General features: G+C 45.8%; 1 protein-coding gene across 2 annotated transcripts in view; it reads left to right on the forward strand.

The window, feature by feature from the left end:
- Positions 1-7,296: 7,296 nt before the first annotated feature.
- The window catches only part of TFAP2D (transcription factor AP-2 delta), a gene marked incomplete at both ends in the record, with an annotated part of 53,470 nt that continues 36,671 nt past the window's right edge, over positions 7,297-24,095 (forward strand). The window contains 5 exons of one of the 2 annotated variants that reach the window (XM_080806621.1): positions 7,297-7,335; positions 8,358-8,855; positions 12,392-12,452; positions 22,025-22,190; positions 22,363-22,481. In XM_080806621.1, coding sequence (XP_080662747.1) covers positions 7,297-7,335; positions 8,358-8,855; positions 12,392-12,452; positions 22,025-22,190; positions 22,363-22,481 — 883 coding nt within the window. Of the gene's footprint in view, positions 7,336-8,306; positions 8,856-12,391; positions 12,453-22,024; positions 22,191-22,362; positions 22,482-24,095 lie in introns of those variants that run through there. The other variant, XM_080806620.1, reaches the window with a different exon arrangement.

Below are 24,095 nucleotides of genomic sequence, written 5' to 3' on the forward strand. Positions count from 1 at the left end.
AAGACCCGATGACCTCCTACATCTCTCCCAGCTGGATTTTCTCTGCTGCCATCTATCCAAGAGCTGCAAAGACCAACTCTAGGGGAGCTAGTTTGCCCTAATAACATCTCTCTTCCGTTACCTCCTTAACAGCACCCCCTCCTTTCAAATAATAACACCCAACATTTCTTAAGAGCTTCTCTCCGCCCTGGCTGATCAAAGAGATATATATTTTCACTTGAGCGTCACAGTGTTCTGATAAGCTAAGTGTCCATAGTCTTTTTCCCGTTCTACAGGCGAGAAAATTAAGTAACTAGCTGAGGTAGAATCGGGGTTGAAGCCCCAGGCCCTGTGGTTGCACGGGTGAGGCGGGGGTCCCGGTGTCTAGCGCTGGATCCACAGAGAGGCACCCTCCACCTTGCCTGGGAGCAGGTGCTGAGGGAGATTGGCAGGACCCTGCGCTTGTCCCAGGCGTCCTCGCCGGCTGTCTTCCGCACTCCCCGCAGGCCGGAGCCACTGACTCCCAGGGTTAGGGCCCGAGGCCGGTGCTCCAGAGCAGGGGACAGGCTCAGGGAGCCCGGCACACAGTCGCCACCAGAGAAGAGAGAGTTGAGATCAGAGAGGCCAGATCCGAGGCCTCGGGAGTCCGAAAGGCTTCCCCCAGAAGGCGTCAAGGTGGCGCATCTCTTACTACAAAGGAAACCTAGACAGGGCCTCCAGGTGGGTGGTTTCCGTCCGTCAGGAGTCTAGAACTGAGGGATACAAAGGAAGAAATGAAAACTCTGGAAAAGTTTCCATTCAACAGCACGGGCCAGAAGATGTAGCAGTAGGAAACCTGGGCGATCACTCCTACCCTTTTAAGCCTCACTTTCTGGAGGCTTGCCTAACCTGCGGGGGCGGGAGAATCTTGAGCAACTGCCAAGTGCCTCCGTTTCCCCTGGAAGGGGCACTTACCCCGCCTTACCTCCAACTAATAATAACACACACTCTACCTACCTCCTAGGGCTGTTGTCGGGATTAACCGACCCAATGCTTGTAAGGAGTCCGTAAACAGTAAGTGCTCCATAAATGCTGGCTCCTGCTATTACTTTGTTGCTATTCTTTGCTCTATAAAAACAAAGTAATAACTATGCAAATCCTCCCTCCTTGCGTTGTGGGGACCAGAGTGTTCTCGGGATCAAATGAGTCAATACTTGCAAAGGTGCTTAGCGAAGGAAGGCTCCATGGACGACCCGAATGCCTCAAACACCCCTAGCGCCCCGTAAGGTGAAACACTGAAAGACTGGGGGCGGGGAGAAGGACAGAGCGCGGCCCTTTGTGAACTCACGCAGTTCTTCGCCGAAGGGAGCAAGTTTCCCCCGAGAGAGCAAGACCTTAGCTGAAGAACCAGGAGGCCTCCGGGGCGCCGCGCGCTCCCGGGTTCGCGCGGCTGCCAGGAGTGAGTGCCCCCCAGGACGCCGCTTGGCTGTCGAGACCGGCTCCCCCGGCGCCCGGGCGGAGCGGAGAGGGTGCGCGAGCCGGTGCCCGTGCCCTGCCTGGGTCCCACTCGGCAGCCTAGGCAGAAGGGCGAGGAGGCTGCCCTCTCGCGTGAGGGCCTTGGCTCGAACTTGCACTGTTATCAAAGAGAAGACTTCAGACGCGAGTTCCTCTATTTAATTTCCGACTAATACATTCGCAAGGCTTTTTAATTGCTTGCAAATGCATCTTCTCTGTACGATTATGGAATCCGTGTTGCCTGTCGGCTGCAAGGCTGAAGCGGAATACAGATCCGCGTTAGGCTTTTGACAAACAGCGCGGAGGGAGGGGTAGGGTCGTGCGGGAGGAGGTTTAAAAAAAAAAAAAAAGTAAGTAAGAAAAAGGAATTTAGAAAAATCAATGACAACCCTTAAACTGAAATGACTGGAGAGTCTGTCAGAAATGTTAATTTCCCTTAAATACCCCAAAGCTCTTTTTTAAAATGGTCTGCCTCTTCTCCTTTGGAATTAGGTAACATTTTACGCAAAGGGGTCCTTCTGTTGTTGAAAGTGGAGTGTGGGGGGGCGGGGATACCAAGAGAAGGCAGAAGAGTTATCACATCCTGAGTGGAAAAAGCCATTCAGGGTCAGCATCAGCTTAGGCTAATAGAAGTAGGAAAGGCAAGCAATTCGTTCTTAGCTGGGGTGGGGGTGGGGTGTTTCACCTGGAGTGCCTAGGCATGAATGCCCGTCCTGCCCAAGACTTTTCTCTTCAAATATCCTGGCCCTTGTAACTGGGCTAAGTTTTAGCTTCTTGGCTTCTGACCAGAATTTTCCTGGTATTTGGAACACGCTTCTCTCTCTATCTTGCATTCATTACTAATGAGGAAAAAAATGAATGATCCAGAGTTCAGAATACTGTGTCCTGGACCCAACCCGTTTGCTTTTCAATGACTTGAAAGATTGTCCCCACCTGCCGATCTACCCACAGCATCCGTAATTGGGAGAGATTAGAGGAATCAAACCGGAGGAAGTCCTTGGATAAGACCTTTCCATTGTCATTAAAATCCTGAGAGATTGTGAAACTTGGACCCCTTCCCCCAGAGGGCCCTGAGACCTCCCTCTGTTTGGCACTAGGAACCCCGGGCTGAGCTCAGAAGCTTATCCAGCCAGGATGGAGGCACTCAGGGGGCAGGGGACTCAAGAACAGGTGGAAAGGTGCCTGAGAGAGAGTAGAACCAAACACACTAAGGTAGGACAGAGCAGGGGTGGTGCCCGGCTGGCTTAGTACATAGAGCAGGCACCTCTCGGTCCTGAATTCAAGCCTCACATTGGGTGCAGAACTTACTTTAAAAGAAAAAAAGATAAGACACAGCAGTCATTGGCTTTCTTTAGGCTCTCTAAAGGCCCCCCTGCTCTGTACGTGCAGCCGAAACAAAAAGTGGAAGGAAAGGACTGGAAGGATTAGGAGAGGTACTGATATTCAGATCTACGCCTCTTGTTTGGCTTTGTGGAAAGAAGGTCTGCCTACTATGTTGGATCTTCAGTGCTCTGCTCCTTCCCCCATACTAGTATCCTTCCAAAGGCGGGTTTTGTAATCATGAAAATTATCTCCTCAACTCATGTCTGGGCTATGGAACTGCGTGCCCCAATGGAGCAGAAGACACTAAATTTCATTGTTCGATAATGTACACACATGCCCTGATATGGCATAAGTTTAATGGATTCAGTCTCATTTCTACCTTTCTCTAAAGAAGGAGGAAGGAAGGAAGGAAGGAAGAAGGAAGGAAGGAAAAAGAGAGAAGGAAGATATTCTGGTTGATTCATATGAATGAATATATCAAAGGAAATAATTTGGGTTAAAAGTGTCCAAATAATTGCATTAATTACAATCTTTACTCCATTTCATTTAGCATTATGCAGGCAATTTTGTGAGGAAAATCTATTTAGACAACAGGAAAACATACAAAATCTGTTTGGAGGAGCAAAGAAAATCCCAAGTAGGGAAAAGAAAGAAGAGGAGGGTGGGGGGAGAAGGGGGTGGGAGAGGAGGAGGAAAAGGAGAAACGTGTTTAATAAAGTTAGGGTAGACGCTTGTCTGCTGGTAATTGTTCACCAACTTCAAAAACGCAATGAGTGGAGGACTCTTTCAGTAGAGATATTTGGGATTGGATGAAAACTGAGGTGACTTGTATGATACCAGCACAGAAGCTCAGGAAGGGATCTGAGCTTCCCACATCAGCATCTGAACTGTAAAAAAACAGTTCATAACCTCTCTTTTCTACCTCTGGACCCTAACTAAAACAGTAATGATAGATTTAATATATATAAAATATAATAATAATAATAATAATAATTATAGATATGTTGAAGATTCCTAAAGCGGCTGCAGTAGAACAATCCCTCCTGGGGTGTGGAGCATGGAATCAGAAGGCAGAACAGAAGCTCTGGGTGCTACGGGAGACCCTTCTTCAGCTTCTAGGGCGTGAGGCTGGCAGGGGGTTCTCCTGTGCTTTTACGAGCTATCTCGAGTGGGCGGGAGCTGGCCGGGCCTTAGGCTCAGGCTAGGATGCTCACTACCGGTTTCTCCGGGGAGGGAGCCCCAGGCGATTGTCACCATGTCTCCAACTCGCCGTGGCCAGTTAATTCAATTAAGCGCCCGCTGGAGAATGTGTGGCCAATCGCTCTCCCGCAAAAGGGCAAAGCAGAGAAAGAGGAATTAGCTTTGCTGAAAAGCCCAGTCTTTGGGTCAAACAGGATGGCACTTATTAATTGCTCAAAACTATTAATTGGATGGGAAGGGGGAGATGGTGGGGGGCGGGGAGAATGACAGAAACAAATCTCGTGCGTGCGCGTGCGCGCGCGCAACACACACACACACACACACACACACACACAAAACAAGCGCAGCCACACACCTGCCTCGATGAGTTTCTTTAGAAAAGGGGCGCGCCGAGCAACCCCAGAGCAGATGGAAGGGAGCGCTGACCAGTATGTGCATATGGCGCGGATGATTTCCCCAACTTTTCTTTCAGGGACAGACAGCTTTTTTTTTTTTTTTTTTTTTTTCCTTTTTCTTTTTGTTGGGATGAGGCGAGAGGGAGCAGTTGGCCAAATGGAGTTTCCCTACCGTTCAGATGCTGGTGTGGGAAGCTGGGACACTGGAGTGGGGGGGAAAGCGTTTCAAGGCAGATGTGGACCCTGGCAAAGTAGACCCTTAAGCCAAGAGACGCACTTCACCCTCCCAGTTTCGTTTCCTTTAAATACAAAGACAAGTTTGTTTTTTCTCATTCTGCCAGATCTTTAGTTTCCTCTAATTCCACAAAGGTTTGAGAAACAGTAAATGAACCCTGGACACCTTTTGTCTTGGTATCTAGAAGTCACTCGGGGAAACGAAATGGGGATAAGGAGTGGAATGGAGAGTTCAGATTGCCTGTTCTTCCTTGATGTCCAAAAGGATTTAGAGGGACAAGACAGCTAGAGGTCATTCTGTGGAAGTGCTCAGCTCCAGGCCAGAGCTCATTACCAAGAGTGTCAGCAGTGCGGGGGCTGCGTGTGGATCTTCTCCCGGACGGGGACAAACACATGGGCTAAACGCGCTGGAACACCAGGCAGAGCAGGCGGCCACCGCGTCCTGAGCCTCCTGGTCATTCCCAGGGGAGAGGGTTTTGCGTCTGCTGCCTGGACGTAAGCCGGGGAAAGAAGGTCCCTTCGCCTTCAATGAAGACGTATCTGACAGGAGAGCAGTTGGGGGAGGGGTTTACAGCTTGTCTGAGAAGGGGCCATCCTTTTCCATTTGAGCTCAGACCAACATCATCTACTTAGAAAAGCGCGTCTGGCAATTCTCAAGATAACCTGCGGGTTCTACCCCCTCCCAGGATGGGGGCTGGTGGTGGTGAGAGGGGTGTTACACCTTCGCAGAGGCGGAGGTTCCTGGGGTAAGGTCGAGGGGGCCGGCCCCAGCTCCCACAGACGGTTATTTATTTCCTCTGTGGGTGGAATATAGAGGCCTCACTCAGCCCTGACAAACAAAAGATTCCGCTGCAAGCATTTTGGGATTCAGCCCCTCGGTGCCAAGGGCACTCATCTTACCCCCTCCTGCTTAAAGATTAAGTTGGGCATTCTTTCTTTTCATCTTCACTGGGCTTTCATTCTCCTGACTTCATTAGACCAAAATATAGAATTTCAAGGAGGGGGGGGTGCTTGCACACCTTGAAAAAGGGTGCAAGTGTTGGGGGCTGACCCTTGTGCAGGACTGAAGTATCACGGATCTCCATTTCAGACAGTGCATTTCAATTCTTGTCGTGTGCCTTTGTCCATTTATATAAAGCAAAGAGCGCTGAGTGACAGCCCCAGTTAGCCTGCATGAGCAGATCCTAATAAACCCTCCCAAACCCCGACCTAAAAAAAAAAAAAAAAAAAAAAGCCACATGCCTGTTTGCCTGCGGCTTATTATTAAGACACCTTCTCAGCTTAAACACTTAAAAGCTAACCAAATGAAATGGCAATTAAGACTAAATTACTCCTTCTATCTCTGAGATGAGTCTGTGGGGCCAGCCAGTTCTGACGGGATAGGGTTGGAGAGCGGACCTTGCAAAGCCTCAGTATTCCCAGCATGTAGCCACCGCTACCCCCGCCAGGTGCTGGAACACTTGGTGCAGGGAGCTGAATTTTGAACGAAGTAAAGCTCAAATACTGTTTGAAAGTCAAGAAATCCACCGAAGAGACAGAGATAGGTGTGCACTGCCTCCTTTCTGCCCTCTCTTTGTAAAATATAACTTTCAAACATTTAAGGGTTATTTTGGGGTAGCAGTGTTCAAATACCTGGTGTCCCTGCTAAATGGTCTACACCCCCCTCCCCAATCCAGCTCTGTTTCAGAAAGGGAAAAAGGAAAACACAAAAGAGGGGGAAAATGGGCTGGGTTGGGGAGTGGAAGACAACGTTTTACCTAAATGTAGAATCTTGTCACACGTCTTTATTCTCTTGTATTTTTCTTAAATATATTGCCAGTTACACCATTTCTTTATGATGAAAAGTTGGGGCTGTCCACCGTGGCTATTTATTTTAAAAGCTGCTGAAAGTGTGAGCTACCACAGGGTGTTGCCTTTCAAAAAAGGGGAAAGAACCCAAATTCGATGTAAATATGGAAAGAGCAATATTGTTTCCACTTGGGTAAAGGCAGACACCCCAATCTGGGTGAAATTGACTTGGGTGCTTGTTGGAAAAAGCAGTCTTCAGCATCTAGGGAGTGGAACCAATAGGAATGAACACTTACTCATGTAAAAGGAAGCTTTAATTAATATATATTTCTATCTCTAATATACACATATCGGGGCTGGATCTTTATCTTCACAATAAAATGTGTGCAAATGCTCTCTGTAGAGATGAGTCCCCACCTCAGTCGGTATAGAAAAGCATGATAAAGGTTGGAAAAAATGGATAAAAATGTTGAAAGAACCTCCAGTTCCTTATTAGGCGAAGATACAATATTTATTCCTTGTCTCCTGGGATAAATCTCTTCTGCCTATTGTCCTCCCAGTTCTCAGTGCTGATGCTTAATTTTCAAAACTTCTATATTACCAAGGGACCTACGACATCAGCCAAAGAAATACTCAGCAAGTACAAAATCTGTTCCAGGGAGCTGCTTTTGTGCAGAGGGAAAATTTTGTTCCTACAGGTTTTTAAGTGGGTACGAGGCAAGGAGCTATCTGATCCGGGCAAAGCCATTACAATTTAGATCTCTATCTATAGAACATTTTTTTTTCCTTAAAAAAAATTGGAAAATACAAGAAGTTTGGATTTTTTTCCCGATTCTTTTTTTGGAGAGGGAAATTGCATCGTAAGCTTTCGGAGAAACCCAACATGTCAACTACCTTTCCGGGACTAGTCCACGATGCCGAGGTATTATTACTTTTTTTTTTTTTTTTTTTTTGAGCGCGCGTGTGTGTGGCGGCGGCGGCGGTGGCTGCGGCGGTGGCAGCTTTCCCTGTCTCTAATCTATATTGGACCGTTACGTTTAATTATAATCTGGCTTTCGGGGGAAGTTAAGGAAGGAAAGGGGAGAAAGTTCGTTATGACATCTGTCGCCAGGAAGGGCAACTCTCTGCCATGTTAAGAAACATTTGCCATAATGAGGGGGAAAACATAATCCTAATAATAAAGAAAGGAAGGAGGGGGTGAGGAGAAAGAGATAAAGATGGAAAAAAGATACTCAGAAAGGCAAAGTAAAGAGATTGATGGGGGGCGGTAGGTGGACAAGGGGGGTGGGGAACAACGCACCCCTTTGGAATGGGCTTATTCTAGGAAAGTGAAGCGGAAAGAGGGGAGTCGGATTCCTTGCCCCAAATGGTTAAGGAAATGAACAAGTTGAACGATTTGCACAGACTGGATTTTGTAAATATATGGATAATGATTTTGAGCAGCTCTGGCGGAACAGCTCAGCAAGGACAGCCGCGGAAAGCCGGTGTTGGGATCTGGTTGCAGTGGCTAGGCGCCGGCCCGCGTTCTGTGCGTGTGGACTCGGGTTCTGCTCCCCGTCGCCCGGGAGTCAGGCGTAAACCTGGCTCTCAGCGCCCAGCTCCCAGTGCAAGTTAGGCAGGGGCTGTGTGTGTGTGTGTGTGTGTGTGTGCGCGCGTGTGTGTGTATGTGTGTGTGTGTGGTGTGTCACCCGCACCTATATAGGGTGGGGGATTTTTTTCCGCCCTCTCGACTGTGAGGACGAGGCCGCCCACCCCCAGTTCGCCTGCTCGCAAAGGCTCTCTGGCAAAGGCGCTGAGCCCAGGCTGCGGCTCGGCCCCAGCCCTGCGTGCTCGCTCCCCTTGGAGAGCCAGAGAAAGCTCCTGGCTCCGGGAGAGCGGCGACTCGGTTGCAAAATGACAAACCTCAAGTTTTTCTGCTCTCCCTTTTCCCCCTCTTCCTTCCAGATACGTCACGACGGATCAAACAGCTACCGTTTGATGCAGCTTGGCTGTCTGGAGTCCGTAGCCAATTCCACTGTCGCCTATTCCTCCTCCTCTCCTTTAACTTACTCCACCACCGGCACCGAGTTCGCGTCCCCCTACTTCTCCACTAACCACCAGTACACCCCGCTCCACCACCAGTCCTTCCATTACGAGTTTCAGCACAGCCACCCGGCCGTCACCCCCGACGCCTACTCTCTGAACTCGCTCCACCACTCGCAACAGTACTACCAGCAGATCCACCACGGGGAGCCCACCGACTTTATTAACCTGCACAATGCGCGGGCGCTCAAGTCGTCCTGCCTGGACGAGCAGAGGCGGGAGCTGGGCTGCCTCGATGCCTACCGCCGCCACGACCTGTCCCTCATGAGCCATGGCTCTCAGTATGGAATGCACCCAGATCAAAGACTCCTGCCAGGGCCCAGCCTGGGGCTGGCCGCCGCGGGAGCGGACGACTTGCAGGTAAATAAGCATGCAGCGAATTTGTCTGCGCCCTCCCCTCTTTGCCCTCCCCCTCCCGAACCGTTAAAGCTCTAAGTGTAAGCCGCCTCTCCTCTCTCCTCTCCTCTCTCCTCTCCTCTCCTCTTCCCTCCTCTCCTCTCTTCTCCTCTCTCTGTCTGTCTCTCTCTCTCCCTCTCTCACACACACACCCCACTTATTATGGAAAGTTATCAAAACAATTAGAGGAGGCGTGCGCCATTCTGTCACTCTCATTGGATCAAGGCATTTCACCTGAACGCCCGGGAGTCTGGCTAGCTGCGGGCCCCCACTTTCAGTCGGTCTGCACAGAAATCGGTTGTGAATCCTCATTTCTGTCCCTGAGGGGATGGGGCGGAGGAGATCGGGGAGGCTGGGTTGAGCCGACTGGACTCCGAGTAAGACTCGATAAGATGATGACCAATCGCACCTTCAGTCTCTGCGTTTTGCTGGGTCTACCCGCCGGCGTCTTAGGTGTCTGTCCCAGACTGAGCTTGTGGAAACTTACTAAGAACTGGAGGGGGGGGTGGGGGGGTGCTGGTTTGTACTGCGACTTTGTTGGGCTCTGGGAAAAGTTTCCCCGAATATACTAGATTGCTGTGGATAGTAAAGAATTGCAAATGAAAGTCTCAAAATTCACACCAATCAAAGAATCTGCACAATGCACTTCACCAGGCTGTGGAGTTGAACCCAAGTCTGTCTAAGGAGACCCAATCCCACCACTCAGTTGGGTAATTCACAACTTTATTTTTCTCACCGGGTTATTAACTTTTACACAAGATGCAACTTCTTAAAAAGAAGGAAATTAAGAAATAAATGAGGGGAGAGGGGAAAGAAATAAGAAGGAAGGAAGAAAGGAGAAAAAGAAAGGAGGGATGAGGGAGAGAGCAAAAAGAGAGAGGAAGGAAGGGAGGGAGGGAGGAATCTAGATACTGTGGAGGCCATCAATCAGATGATCTCTCTCCTACATTTTTCTTAATGTATTTTTGCACATTTTTTTGCCAACAATAGAATTTATAATTTTTCAGACATATTGCCACAACCACATTGCAAACAAATAAACCCACAAATATCCCAAAAAAGAACTCAAAAGACATGAATTTGTAGCTTCTTCTGGCTGAAAGGACAGCTGTAGCTGAGTGTCTACTTTTTCAGTCCGCACAAAGCTGGCCACCCTCTCCACAGCCTCCATAACGAAAGGGGAGATACTCCAAGAGCACAAGTTGGAGACGTAAGAGATCCCTTGTTGCGCACGGAAAATCTTTGCCTCTCATTTACCTCCAAGCAAGGGATCATTTTAAAATTAAAGTGAAAGCCCTTACAGTCCCAACAAAGAGCCGTGGGCACAAGATCGGCACACAAGAAAAAAAATTTGGCTCCATAAACCTTGACTTCTACATTTATATTCACAAAATAATTTTATACGCTCAGAACATTTTTACATTTTTCACAAGGATCCCCTTATGTCTCAAGGGGGGAAAAAATCTGCCATTCAATGCTTAGCTCAACTAAAACCTATTTACTCCTTTTAATAGCCGCGGCTGCTGCTGATTTTTTTGTATCTGTACAAATTTTTTTTCTGTGCTAGGCACAAAGCCGGGCATTTTTCAAAAGAGGGGATTAGAACATTTGCAAGCACCAAACAAAGGGCGAATCCCGTGCAAAAGAACACCGTAGTTTATCCAATTTTCGACTTAGTGCCATTCAACTGGTCATTTATGCAATGTCATCCGACCAAACAACATGTTTTACTTATGAGGGGGAAAAGTTTGTTAAGTGTAGAGACCAAGATTCGTTTCTTCTGAGAAAATAAACATCTTAACAGTGCGCCAGAGAACGGGAGGGAGAGTGGTTCGCTCCCTTGGAGAGCTTAGAGGCCCTTTACCTTCTACATTTCAGATATTTTGAGACCTTTTCTTCAGTTTATGTCTTTTTTCTATTTATAGTCTTTTTTTAGTTTTTTAGTTTATTGCTCATACTGAGGGAATATTCATACTGAGAGAAACAGTCCAAGATCCTAGAAGAAGTTGAAGAGTTTGATATGTGATATATTTATGTATCTATGTCTATAGACATATCTATATATGTACATATCATTGTGTATGTGTATATATATGCTATATATGTGTTGTATATATATATTATATATATATGAAGCAAGTAGTAAATCTGGTAAGTTGTTTTCTTGCACTCCTCTTGGACTTAGTTGGCAGAATGAAAAAGAAAGAGAAAAAAAGTAATAGCTACTTTTAAAAAGAGAAATAGGGAGGGGATGTGTGGGAGAAACCCGTCTCTCTCCTTTTATTTCTTCCTTTTTAAAACATTCATCAGCATATGCCTCATTTCAAATGCAACAAATGTAAATATACTTTTCCCTGCACAGAATTTTAAGTGAAAGTCCAATGGTTTGCAGGGCGGTCTAAGTCTGCCTAACAGATGCAAACAGTCTTGTGGCTTCAGTTCCATCTTTGAGTCCCCTAAAAAGATTTGCTATGGCCAACAAAGGAAACTGTCACACCTTTTCCCATCACCGCTTTAATTTATGCTCAGTCTCCAAGTTTTTTTTTTTTCATATTGATTTGATAATCACTTTAAGGCAGAACATTTAAAATAAGAAAGAGCTCGTGAGTAGGTTGAAAAGGGGGGTCTTACAGGCCTGCCTCAATATGGTGAAAATGGGGAAGCAAAAGGGAGCCAGGGCTGTAAAGGTTGTTTTGTAAAGTGGGTTTTTATTATGCACCGACTCTCTCCGCATTTACTTAACTCTTCACGGGCTGTTGGGTAGGTTAACACCCTTCAAGGCCTCTTTCATGTCCAATACCTCGTTTGTTTGTAAAGGAAAATGAGCCTTTAACACATTTCAACTCAGGGGAAAAAAGACAGAGAGAGAAATTTTTATTTTTCTTTATCAAAAATCAGCAAACCCTTTCCTTCTTCCCAGCTCAAATGATCCCTCAATCCATTAGGAGCCTGAAGATCTACAGTGAGTGAACCTGAAGGTGCTTCCTCTCTAAGGCATATTTTGGGTAGGATACTACTACTTCTGTGGTAAAGCAGAACCAACATCAGATATCTTGAAGGCTGCACTTGAAATGGCTCCTCTGAGCTCCCCAGAAACCCACAGTGCCAGACTTGACACTTTTAGTGTAATTTGCTCCACGCAGAAAGTGCCGTGGAAACTGTCTGTATATATGCTATCTGCCTTGATGGGGACTCAAAGGGCTTCTCATTCCCTTATGCCAAGATGAAAGGCACTCAGGTACTTTGAAGTATAATATTGTATGGTGCTGCAAAATGCATACCTTAAGATTTATACAACTTTTAGATTGTGGTTTTTCTGGCACTTTTTTCCCCCTTAAAATCATGTGTGCTGCCAAACTTGTTCCAGTTTAGTGGTTGCTTTTAAATGTCTACTACAGGGTTATGGGGTTCAGGAATGGGGCAGATTGAAAGACTTACCTCATGTGGTCATACCTATTTGTACCTATTTGAGTGCTTTTATTTATTTTTCTTTTATTAAGGGCTCCGTGGAAGCCCAGTGTGGACTTGTTCTCAATGGTCAAGGTGGAGTGATAAGAAGAGGTAAGTGACATGTTAAAATGAAACATTCTTCTCTCATCTGATACTTTGAAGATCTGGTGGTGTTTTTAAGCATTGGACCCCTTGTCTGATGATTAAGAAAACAATTACTCTTGGTCGATTACTTTGGTCCCATATAGGCATACTCCCCTCCTTCACTGAGGCTTGAACCCAGACTGTGCCCCAAAGAGCTATGATAGAAGAGATTTGCTATTCTCCATGGAACAGTGACACAATCAAAGTTAGAGGGGGAGAAAAAAGAAAAAAGAAGAAAGAAAGAAAGGAAAGGGGAAAAAATCCTTGTCACACCTCCTTTCCCCATCACCACATCCTCAAGCAGAATTTCTGGTCTCTTTTAGTCCTGAATGTGCCAGCCACAGCCTGGGTGATTGAGGTGATGGTGTTAGCTTGAGGCTTTGAAGGATTCTATGAAAGGCTAGATTCGTTGAGGCTTCGGGGAAGGCTAATGAAACACCAATATTGTAGCTGCCCTTATTTTTCTAAGTGTCCAGAACATTTCTTTCTTTAAGGGAGGTGGGAGGAGGAGGTGGTGTTAACTGTACCGGATAAAGCTTTCTTGTTCCCATCTGTTGAGGAAAACATCTGAATCCAGAGTTACCCATGGAATTGGAAGGTGGGGGGGAAGGCAAGAGTCGAGAGCTGTTGATTTTGGCTCAGACACTGAGGGGGGCTGCATCTCAGATGTTCCATTTTGACAAAAGGTTTTGAACTATGACATTTTAAGGGCCTCAAGGCGGTGCAGATTTTGCTGGCTTCCCCACTTAACTGTACCCAGAGCCTCTGAAGCTTATTTTCCCAGCAAAGCTGAGTAACCCGAGGAGCACACAGGCAAGGGGACCAGCTGTTATCCCAACTTCATACGAATTAATAAGATGTGGCCTATTCACCAGGACTAATTCCAGCTCCAGGGCCGCAGTTGTCTTTAGTAACAGAACTACTAAAGAGTGAGTCACTTCTGATGGCACCAAATAAATGTCCTTCGGTCCCTGTCCATCCTCCTCAAAGCTTGTTGAAAGATTCCAGTGCTTTTCCAAAGAAAGCAATGGATTCTTTCATGTTTAAAGTGCAGGTTTTACAATCCAGTGTCCAATGTGAAACCCCATTTAAATTGAGGAGGAACAAAAACAAAGACTGCTTTTCTTTTGGAACTTGAGGCTTGTCATAGTGGATATTTGGAACTTCCACTAAATGTAAAATAGCTATTCGACTCCGTTGTTTTACTCCAGGGAGATTTGAAACTATTTTTCAAAAAACCACTAGTGTTGTTCCGTAAGGATTTTTTTTTTTTTAAATGAGTAGTAGTAAGCTTGTCAGTTCGGCTAATATTCAGTCATGTTAAAGTGAGATGAAATAGGCCCAAGACTAGTAAAAATTGAAATAAAATTCACATGCTATTGGAGGGAGGGGTTAATATGCATGGTGAAAGAAAGGTCAGGTGAGATGTGCAGATCTGGGTCTGTGGCGGCCGTCACGCTAAAGGTGAGGCTGAGCACTCAGGGCGCACGGAGATGTCGGTGGTGCTGAAGGACAGCGCCACTAATTAGCGCCCGAAGCCCGCTCCTCCCAGAGCCCGGCTGGCGCTGCTGCGGTCGACGCGTTCAGTTGCGCACTTAGCCCAAGATCACCTTCTCAAATGCTTGGAAATCGCATCAGACCTTACAATAGCAGGCAGAGGGTGGGAGTTATTTGAGACCGAGGGCGGGAGCTGGCAGGGAGGTGGCTGTGTAATCAGTTGAAGTTTTTGGAGAGAGATTTAGGGGACACACGCTCAGCATTCCCCGGAGAAAGGCCTACGCTCCTGGATAACTACAAAATGGGAACTGTGGTCCTGTCCTCTTAGAGCCACAGAAATGGTCTTCCTTGGGTGATGTGTTATTGCTCTTACAGAATTCCGTGTCACTTCGTTTCACCTGAAAATCAGCATAGAGCCTGTGATTTCAAACCAAATATTGATCTTTTAGGAGAACAGCATAGCTCCAAAGAGAAAGGGGTGGTAACTTGGGGCGTCTATCTGTATTGTTTGACTAAATCCCAGGCCTCACCCCCCACCCCCACTCCCTGCAAAGGCATTCAGAATTTAGCTGCTGAATTTATTGCATTTCCACATGTCTTAGAGAAAGGCCAGTTAACTCGGTTGAGTTCTGGAGACCAAGTGTGTGTCTGTTACTTTGAAACAATCAATGTTCATGACAATTTACACATGGAGAGCAAGGAAGTCTTGCTTAAAAGGTTTTGTACATCCTCCTGGGACCTGCCCAGCCCCTCATCTCAGGACTCCCCGTTTTTGAAGAAAAGCTGAGGAAGTCCCTTCTCTCTCGTGTCACGGTCGTGCACCAGATTCTTAATCTAAATAGCTCGAGTCACCTTTGTTCATCAAACACCAGGAGGGTATTAAGTTAAGCACTCTGCCATATTGCCATATTGTGTAACGGTTTTGTTTAGGTAGGAATGTCTGGTTCTCTTCTAATCCATGTTTACAGGTAACTCTCCACAGGAAACATTTCTTGAAAATCACAACTTTTTGCCAATTTTCCCTCCCTTGCTAAGTTCTCTGATAAACTTACATTTCTAATGATTTCTAGAATTTATTGTGGGAGGAACAAAACAGATTTCACTTCCAAAGTCTCCTGAGTATCCTTCTAGAAGAAAGATCCCTAAGTGCCCCCTATGAGTTCACCAGGGAGAGGCTGTCCTTGTTTGCAGGGGGTGTGTGTGTGTGTGTGTGTGTGTAGGGGGGCACTCAGTTCTTTAAATTTGGCCGTCTCTATTTGCAATGAACAAAATACCATTTCTCTGACTCACTTCGGTAAGTGGCAGTTACATTGTCTTTGCTATAATGAAGGCCAAGGAGCCAAAGGAAGCGTGGAAGAGGGGCAGCGGCAAGGTAATAACCACCTAGATAAAATATTTGCCACCGCCTCTGAGATGCAGCTCCCGCGCGCTCACTCTCACTTAATGGTGTGCGTGATTTTGCCCGCAGCTCCGCCACTCCAACCATCAGAACCAATAATCTTTACTTTACCCTGTGCTCTCGTATCGATAGCTTCTCTCGCCTCCGGCTTCGGCTTTGATATGTTAATATTTCTGAGTAGCAAATTCTGCAGAGATCATATTAATGTTGTACGTACAGAGTGGAGCTTTGCCTTCGTTGAATATTCAGATACTGGGTTTCAAAAAGCGTCTCTTGAAGAAATGAGGCTTCTATTTACAGGAGTCGTCTGTGTTTTTAATCATTAAAAAAAGAAAGGAAAACCCACTCTTCTTTTCCCCATGAATCTTCTGAGGCTCCCTCATGGCCCCCTCCCCTTTGTCAGGCACAGGTCCCTTTCATTTCTCGCTCTGAGAATTTAATAGTAGGAGAACAATGTTGATGACGACGACGACGATGATGATGTTGCTAATAATGAATGGATCCAGGTTGGAATGGCAGGGGTAGGGGTTTGATTGGGTAGGGGGCTGTGGCCTGCAGACTCGGATGGAGATGAGATGAGAAGACCCAGCTTTTCCATATTTGGGTGGGAAGTGACATTTGGCCCTGGTCTTTTTTGAGAAATCGGAATGGCAACTCAAAAAAAAAAAAAAAAAAAAAAAGGAAGAAAGAAAAAAATGAAAAAAGTGAAGAGGGGAAGCGCCCTTGTTTTGCTTTGTGATCACTCTGCCTTGCAGCCCCAGGCTAATTTCAGACGCTTAAATACCGCCATAGCCTCTGGGCCACGCGGAGAGGGAGCGGACCCAGCTATGGGCAGGCAGGAGCACTTTCTGGATTGCCCGTGGCTACACAAAATACAAACTACTTTGAATCAAACATTTTGGGGGAATTAATATGATCTGAACTCTGCACGTTTTAAGGGAGCTGGAGTTTGTCAGATCGCTTAGAGGTGACTGGCACGCCGAGGAGGAGGCATTTACGCTGTGGTACAAACATTGTCAGATCTGATTTAATTTTTTAAAAATGCTTCTGTGAAACGGAGTTTAGCATCAATCGCCCAGTCTGCCAGTAGCAGGGTGGATGGACCTGACCGCTCTCCCCTTCTACAGTCCCCACAGCTGGCTGCCCACAAGCTCCTTGGGCAGGAAGATGAGCTGCTTCTGCTCTTTCAGTTTTGCCGGGCCCCTGAGTTTTGGAACTCGAGTTAGAAAGAGCCTCTGGCTCTTTCAGCGACTTCCAGGAGGAGTACGATTGGAGTGGGGTGGGAAGCCTCCCTCTTCTTCTTTTGTCAGGGCCCCCAGAATCTCTCTTTACTAGAATTGCCCAAAATCATCTGTACAGCTCATCCATTTTGAAAATAGAGCCAGAAACACACTTCTCCTGCCTCATTAGTCCCCAAATACATGTGCTGCAGATTCGGAATTCAATCTCCTTTATATGAAGATGAAACTTCATATACTAAAGGATCTATAGGCATGGTTTTGGGGAGGGGGATTTGGTGGGGGAGGGGAGCTCCTTTTCTGTAGCCTACCGCCATCTCTCCATTTTCTTTATCGCTGTGAAAATCACCAAAAACCAAAGCAATCCCTGCATTGAGAAATGGGGATTAATACACACACACACACACACACACACACAATTACACACCCACCGCCACATTAAACCAGTGTCTCTCTGTGCAGACCTCCCTTTCTTTTGTTCTGCCTGGGATCTGCACAGGGAGGAGCGTGTCCAAACCTCGTAATCCAGTTATACCTGGAAGGATACATTCTCCCCCTCAAACAGAGCAGTAAGCGGCTGATGCATCATTTGAGGCCTATTTGATTGCAGTTAAACCGCTATCCCTTTGCTGTTTGATTACAATGAGTATCTGCTGCGAAGGGGTGGGGAGGAGCGGGGAGGGGATTACCCGAGGGGTTTGGGATTGAGCAGGGCGAGGGGCTAGAGAGGAAGCAGCCGAGAATGATCCTACCCCACCCAGTTTACACGCGCACCTCACAGAAATGCACCCGCAGAACAAACAGGGACAGGAAACTCCTATAATCGCTTACACATTTTTAATGTGTCAGAAAAAACGAGCGATCACTGGAGATGAAGAAGGGGAGAAAAAAATCCCTGCCGTTTGTATTTCTTTCATTTGAATTGTAAACATCTGTTTGGCTGTAAGGCGAACAGAACATTTATTTTGCTCTCAAGATTTGGTCTAATTATGTCAACACCGAAGCGACGGGGAGTGGGGCGGCGCTGCGGCTTTGGAGAGGCTGCGCGCGTCAGCCCCGCGCCCGGAAGCCAGCCAGGAAGTATTGATCGCACCTGGAGAGCGCGCAGGGCCTCTAGCCATCACCAGCTCTGTTCTTTGAGAGGAAGGCACCCAGAGGGGGCGCGTGGCTTACAGGCAGCTTTAGGGCCTCCAGGAGAGCCACAGCTCCTTGGAGACGGTCGCGGCTGTTTCCTCTGCCCTAATTGCCTGGATAAGAAAAGGAAAAGCGCACTCAGGCGTGGGCGCTTGTCTTTCTATCCCGTAGCCGCGCAAAAGGTGGGTGGGGATCTTGTTGCGCTCCAAAGCTCGCGCCCCTGAGCGGTGGTAGTTGCTCAACATGATGGTGGAGTTGGGTGGGCTTTATTCAGGATGCTGAGCACGTGTGCGTCCGTTTCCCGTTGCACCTCCCACGGGCTGGGGAAATAAGTTGAGCAGGCGCGATCATCCCCATTTTTCAGATGGACAGACCAGGGCCCAGAGTTATTCATCAGAGGTCGCATGGGTCGCTAGTTGGCCAACCTCTTACTTGCAGCCCAGTCTTTTTCCCACTCCCCTAGGCTGCGCCTGCCAACACAGGGCCAGATATCTCCAGCCACCCCAGGAAGGGTGCAGCCCGACTCCGTTTTTCTTTGGCCTCATGGGATCTAACAAGGTCTGGCAGCTGAAGGATCTGCTTCTGTGTGTTTTGTGCCCAGTTTTGTCCCCTGCACAGTTTCTCTGCCTGACTTTTCCCTGAAGCTATGGCAGAGTTATCCGTTTTATGAGTGTCATGTTCTAGACAAATGACCTTAAGTAGATAGTCCCTGATTTCTTATGCTGTTTCTATTGCCACAGATCTGAGTTTGAACATCACTGGAAATAGGAAGCCCCATGTGCAAATTTCAATTTTGAAAATAGTGCCCTCCATAGGAGTATTACTTCTGTGCACTATGAATGGAAAGGAGATGTACTCGAGAAAAGCTCTGCATGAGTAGCCTGGTTCTGGCGCCAGAGGCATCTCAAACTGGAGTGCTGGATCTAGAATGAACGTTATGTAATTTCAATAAGAGCCCACCTGCAACACAGGTACCATAAAGAACTGGTAACCCTGGGGTTGAATACTGTAAATGCCTTGGCCTGGATGACTCTCATGGCTTTCCTTTGAAATCTCATCATTGCTATCTCTAGTCTGGGTCCCCTCCTTGGACCTTCATTCTAAACACAAAAATCTGGTTATGTTGACCTATTAATCTCTTCTTCCTCCCCCAAAAATAAACCACCGGGAAGAAAGATATCAGGTTCCCCAGGCTGCTGTAAACTCTACAAGTTGCCAAATCTTTAGCCAGGACCAGAGAGTTCCCCAAGGCTGCAGCAATGCCAACTATCAAAGCAACAGAAATTCCCTTTAAAGATGCTATGACATAAAAAATAAAAGACTCTAGAGTTGATGGCTAATCCTGAATACAAAATAAATCCTCCAGGCAGTTTGTGTGTGCATAAAGCATACTCTTAATATGCAGCCAGTGTAACTTACCTAATAAACGCTTATTTGAGCAAAAGCCAGAAGCCTAACCTGGATGCAGGAAAGACCCAGAGCCCAGCATGGTAGCACTTGGCTAGATAGCAGATCCAATGACTTCCCTGGGAGCAGCTGGTTTTCACCACACAGGGTTCACTTTGCCAAAAGGGGACAATTTTTCAGTTGGAGAAAATCTGATTTGACTCTTTTTTTTTTTTTAAACAAAGATCTTTTATAATCTTCTGTATCTCCCTAAGTTAGGTTTCTGACCCACTGTAGATTAGTGAATATAGGGAAGATCTAAAGCTGTGTCCTTCTTTTCCCTTGACATACTGGGAAAGTAGCACATGCACAAACATTCTTCTCTCATAATTTACTTGAGACCCATTAGGTGAGACTGCTTGTGTCCTCAGTTGCGTATTGGCTATTTTACCAGAGAGGAGGGTTTATGTAAGAATGTAAATTTGCTTATGATTCCATAACAAGGGATGGAAGCCCATTTTCAGAAGAGGGCTCTGTGAATTTTGAGTATAGATATTATGATTCTTTAATATGTTTTGCTTCAGATGACCCCACCGTGACCGAAGTCCTAAAGTTATCAGGCTCCTGATTCTGACAATAGGATGCTAAAAGCCAGCTTCACTGATGGCCTGTTCATCGTAATTTTTGAGAAGTCACTTACGAGTTTTTTGTAAAATACATTTTGAATCTATAGGTATAAAGGGAGAGTGTCAATGAATGGGGATAATGGTAGTTCCAGGCCCCCAAATCTGGGAAAACTATGATGATGATGGAGGAGGAGGAGGAGGAGCAAGATGAGGAGGAAGAGGAGGAGGATCAGCTTTAAATTCTCTGTGACAATGTTAAGTGGAGAAGTGCAGGTGAATTTGTGTTTGGGGCTCCCAAGACAGGCATTTGCATGGTTTTCCACTATGTTGACCACAAGTTTAATTCCAGGAAAAGGATTTCAATTTGACAGATGACATTGTGACCTCTCAGTTTTCAGACTGAGGGTCAGTTTCCTGGCACCAGCACTAACATTAGGAATGTAGCCAAGTATGCAGGACTCATCTTCCAGTCTGGAGAGGTCTAGTTACTCTAATGTTCTCAGTATCCTCTCTTCAGTTTTGGGGGGTCATTCAGGGTGATCGCCAGCCTTAGAATGCTTAAGGAGAAAGAGTTGCAGCACTTTCAGCGGAAACTTGGATGACTCTAAGACAGCCTGGAAGAATTCCAGGTAGTACAGGGGTAGAAACACTTTAAGAGAGGGGTAAAGCTAACCTGTTCTTTCCACCCAGGTCCAGGACCCCTTCACCTTTTTAAACATCCTCCCAGGTTCCTTAACCACTGTGCTCAGAGAACATACCCAAATCTGAATGCCAGAGACTCCAGCAACACAGCATTCTCCCTGAGTAGCTTAGTAAAGGAGGGGAGGAGCTATGTGGGAGGCAAGTGGTGAGCCGTAGACTAGGGCTTCTCAAAATTTAATGTGCCCATGAACCACCTGGGGATCTTGTTAAAATGCAGATTCTGACTCAGAAGTTCTGGAGTTAGGCCTGGGATTCCACATGTCTATCAAGCTCTCAGGAGATGCCAGTGCTGCCAGTTGAGAACCATCCTTTGAGTAAAAGGATTTTGGGCAACACTTTCCTGCTTGCTTTTCTTCTTCCACCTACTTTTCTCTCTTTTCTCTCATAGAGCTTGACCTTTTGCAGAGATGAGTCTTAAGATCTCCCATAGTGGAAGAAATCAAATGTGTGCTTAGGAAAGCAAGCCTTGAATTGGAACTTGCCAGTGAACTTCATTAGCTCTGCCCTCAGATGGCTCAGTGCATGAAGAGGCAGCCTTGAATGCCAGGGCTGTGTAGCCACCATGTTGGTAGTATGGACACTGGATCAGGATTTTTGCAGTATGGGAAGACTGGGCAGCAGGAAACTCTCTTCAGGGATTATCATCTTGGGTTCTCAAGTCTCCTTCAGGTGCCTGAGGTTAGGGAATGTACTCTGTTGTCTTGGAGGAGAGTAAAGTTCAAGGGGCTTTCTGGAGCTCGGACACCAAAGGCAAGATTGCTTTGGTGATTTTGCTATTACCAGTTATCTTGCTTTGTTCCCTAATAGTAATAACGATAACAACAACCAAAACAATAATATAACACTTAATGTGGCTCTTACTATGTTCTCCTCTTGTGCTATATTTGACTGTGTGTGCCAGTCCTGAGGGCTGACATGTGGTAGAGAGATGTGACCTACCATCTACCCACATGAGTTGAAAGTTTATGACAATGGGCAGATTATTTTTGGTGGTGCCTGAGAAGTGAGTGATTCTAGTCCCTATAGTTGGTAGGTGGATGAGGGAAAAGAGATGGCAGTTTTCAAGCAATTTGGAAAAGAGATTCCAAAACATTGGTCTATGTAATAAATCATGGATAAAATATAGCCATCCCTTGTGTCTATTGCACATACATGCACACACATATACAGAGCCATGGAAAAATAATACAGACCCTCTGTGGGGTCAACTGGTAGAGTTTGGGGTTTTCAATTAATTAAAGTGTTTTTTGTGTGTATGATGTCAAAATTAGCACTGATGGGCCAGCCAGCACTACGTAGGATAATTTTTGCTTAAATTAAAAAACTGTACCCCCACAAACATGTTCTATATGATATTTGAAAGATAAAACCTTTATTGTTATCTGAAAGAACATCTTCAGAACAGCTTTCTGAGGTGATCCCAGTGATGTATATATGAGAACAATTGTTGTTGTGTATTCCCAAATCCCAAGAGGTGCCTTGATGTTAACTGTCTTTCATGCAATTATCTTCTCTCACTGTCACTAATATGTAATATATTTCCCCTCCCCCCACAAGGTGGCACCTGTGTGGTGAACCCCACAGACTTGTTTTGCTCTGTCCCCGGCCGTTTGTCCCTTCTCAGTTCAACTTCCAAATACAAGGTGACGATTGCTGAGGTGAAGAGGCGTCTCTCACCACCGGAATGCCTCAATGCTTCACTCTTGGGAGGCATTTTGAGAAGGTAAGATAACTGTTTTCTGGCACATCGTGTCTTCTAACTGTCCTGACACCGTACTCCCCAACCCTCAGCCCTTAGGCCTTCTGTTTCACGTTGAATTGGTGGCCAAATCATCTCATCATTTCCCTCAGAATATGAACTTTCAAAACTTAGTTTTTATTTTGTTTTTGGACAGAGCAAAATCCAAGAATGGGGGCCGCTGCCTGAGAGAGAAACTGGATAGGCTTGGCCTGAATTTGCCAGCAGGAAGACGGAAAGCAGCCAACGTTACCCTCCTCACTTCCTTAGTTGAAGGTATGATTTTTCAGCTCAGCAAAGTAATGGTACAAAGTTAGCAATTCTTTGTAACTCAGGCTTGTTAGAATATGCTGTTTCATTTTTGACTCTAGTATTAAGTAGGACAGTTAACAAATTGGGTGAATTTCCCAATTAATCATGATAAAGATGACTACATTAGACAGCATAAGGCTCAGATAATTCATAAAATGTCATTTGATATGCTAATCTTGACAATAATATGGAAGACAATGCAAGATTTAGGTACTTCAACCAGTATTTCCTAAATAACAATAACCAAAAAGCTGGCTGGGTTTTGTCATTTTTATTAGTGTTTATTTTAGGGTTCAGATAAATCTAGCTTAACTTGTCATTATTCAGTGCACCCTGATCTATAGGATAATTAATCACCCTTTATATAGGGATCACAGGAGTCTAGGCATGATACCAAGCCTGAGAGCATATCGTGTTAATCCTAGTAGGCATCTCTTAAAGTACAGTGGTGCTCCATGGCTTTCTGGGTGCATTAGCTGAGTCCCAGAAGGTTAAGGTTAATCAGTGGTATAGAGACCGAGGTAAAAATATCTTCCCAGAAGTTATTTTTTTTTCCCAACTCCCCCTTTCCCTTTTGTTTCTTCTGTAAGGACTAAACTACATAATCTTATTCAAACTTCTTTTAAGAAGAGGTATTATTGGAGACTTATTTTTGACTTTACAGGAGAGCTTTCGAATGCCAGGTTAGAGTTCTCCCATAACCCAGAATGCTGTTTTAATTCTCACCTGAACTCACCTGAACACACCTGTGGCACTTTTCTTGCACTGGTTACTCTCTTGTATACAAGGCACTTTGGGAAGTGAAGAGTAAGGGAAACACAAAAACAAACAACTTGAATTTATCCAGATTATGAATTCATACCTTTTTCTGTACAACTTTCTGAAGTAGTATGTTCTAGACATTAGTCTGGGCAAAATTGCTTTGGTGATTTTGCTATTAATAATTATCTTTGCTTTGTTCCCTAATTATAATAGTGATAACAACAGTAATATTACTGACCACCAACATTTAATAAGTTAGTTACTGTTACTACATTTTATGTCTTATGATGTGTTTGCTTGTCTGTGCTGATACTAAGAACTAACAGATGCCAGAGGAAGTTGACGTGTCATCCACTCATATGGGTTGGAGGTACTGGGGAAGGACATGGTAGAAAAAACGACACACGTGTTGATTCTAAAGGGAGACAGATTCCTGCTCAATTTAAGGAAGAAGATAATTATAATTAAGCTGTTTAACAATAGAACAAAACACTTATTCAGAATATAATGAGGTGGATTCAAGAATCATATGGGTATGGGCACCTGGGTGGCTCAGCCGTTAAGCATCTGCCTTTGGCTCAGGTCATGATCCCAGGGTCCTGGGATCGAGCCCCACATCGGGCACCCTCTCCCACTCCTCCTGCTTGTGTTCCCTCTCTCACTGTCTCTCTCCTCTCTCTCTGTCAAATAAATAAATAAATAAATCTTTAAAAACAAACAAAAAAATAATCATATGGGTAGTAAGAGTGGACTAGCTCTTAAACCCAACTCTGTAGGAGAATCAACTCTGGAGGTTTATTAAAAATGCCTGGGACC

This window comes from Martes martes, assembly GCF_963455335.1.
Source record: "Martes martes genome assembly, chromosome: 6".
In the NCBI taxonomy this organism is placed as follows: Eukaryota; Metazoa; Chordata; class Mammalia; order Carnivora; family Mustelidae; genus Martes; species Martes martes.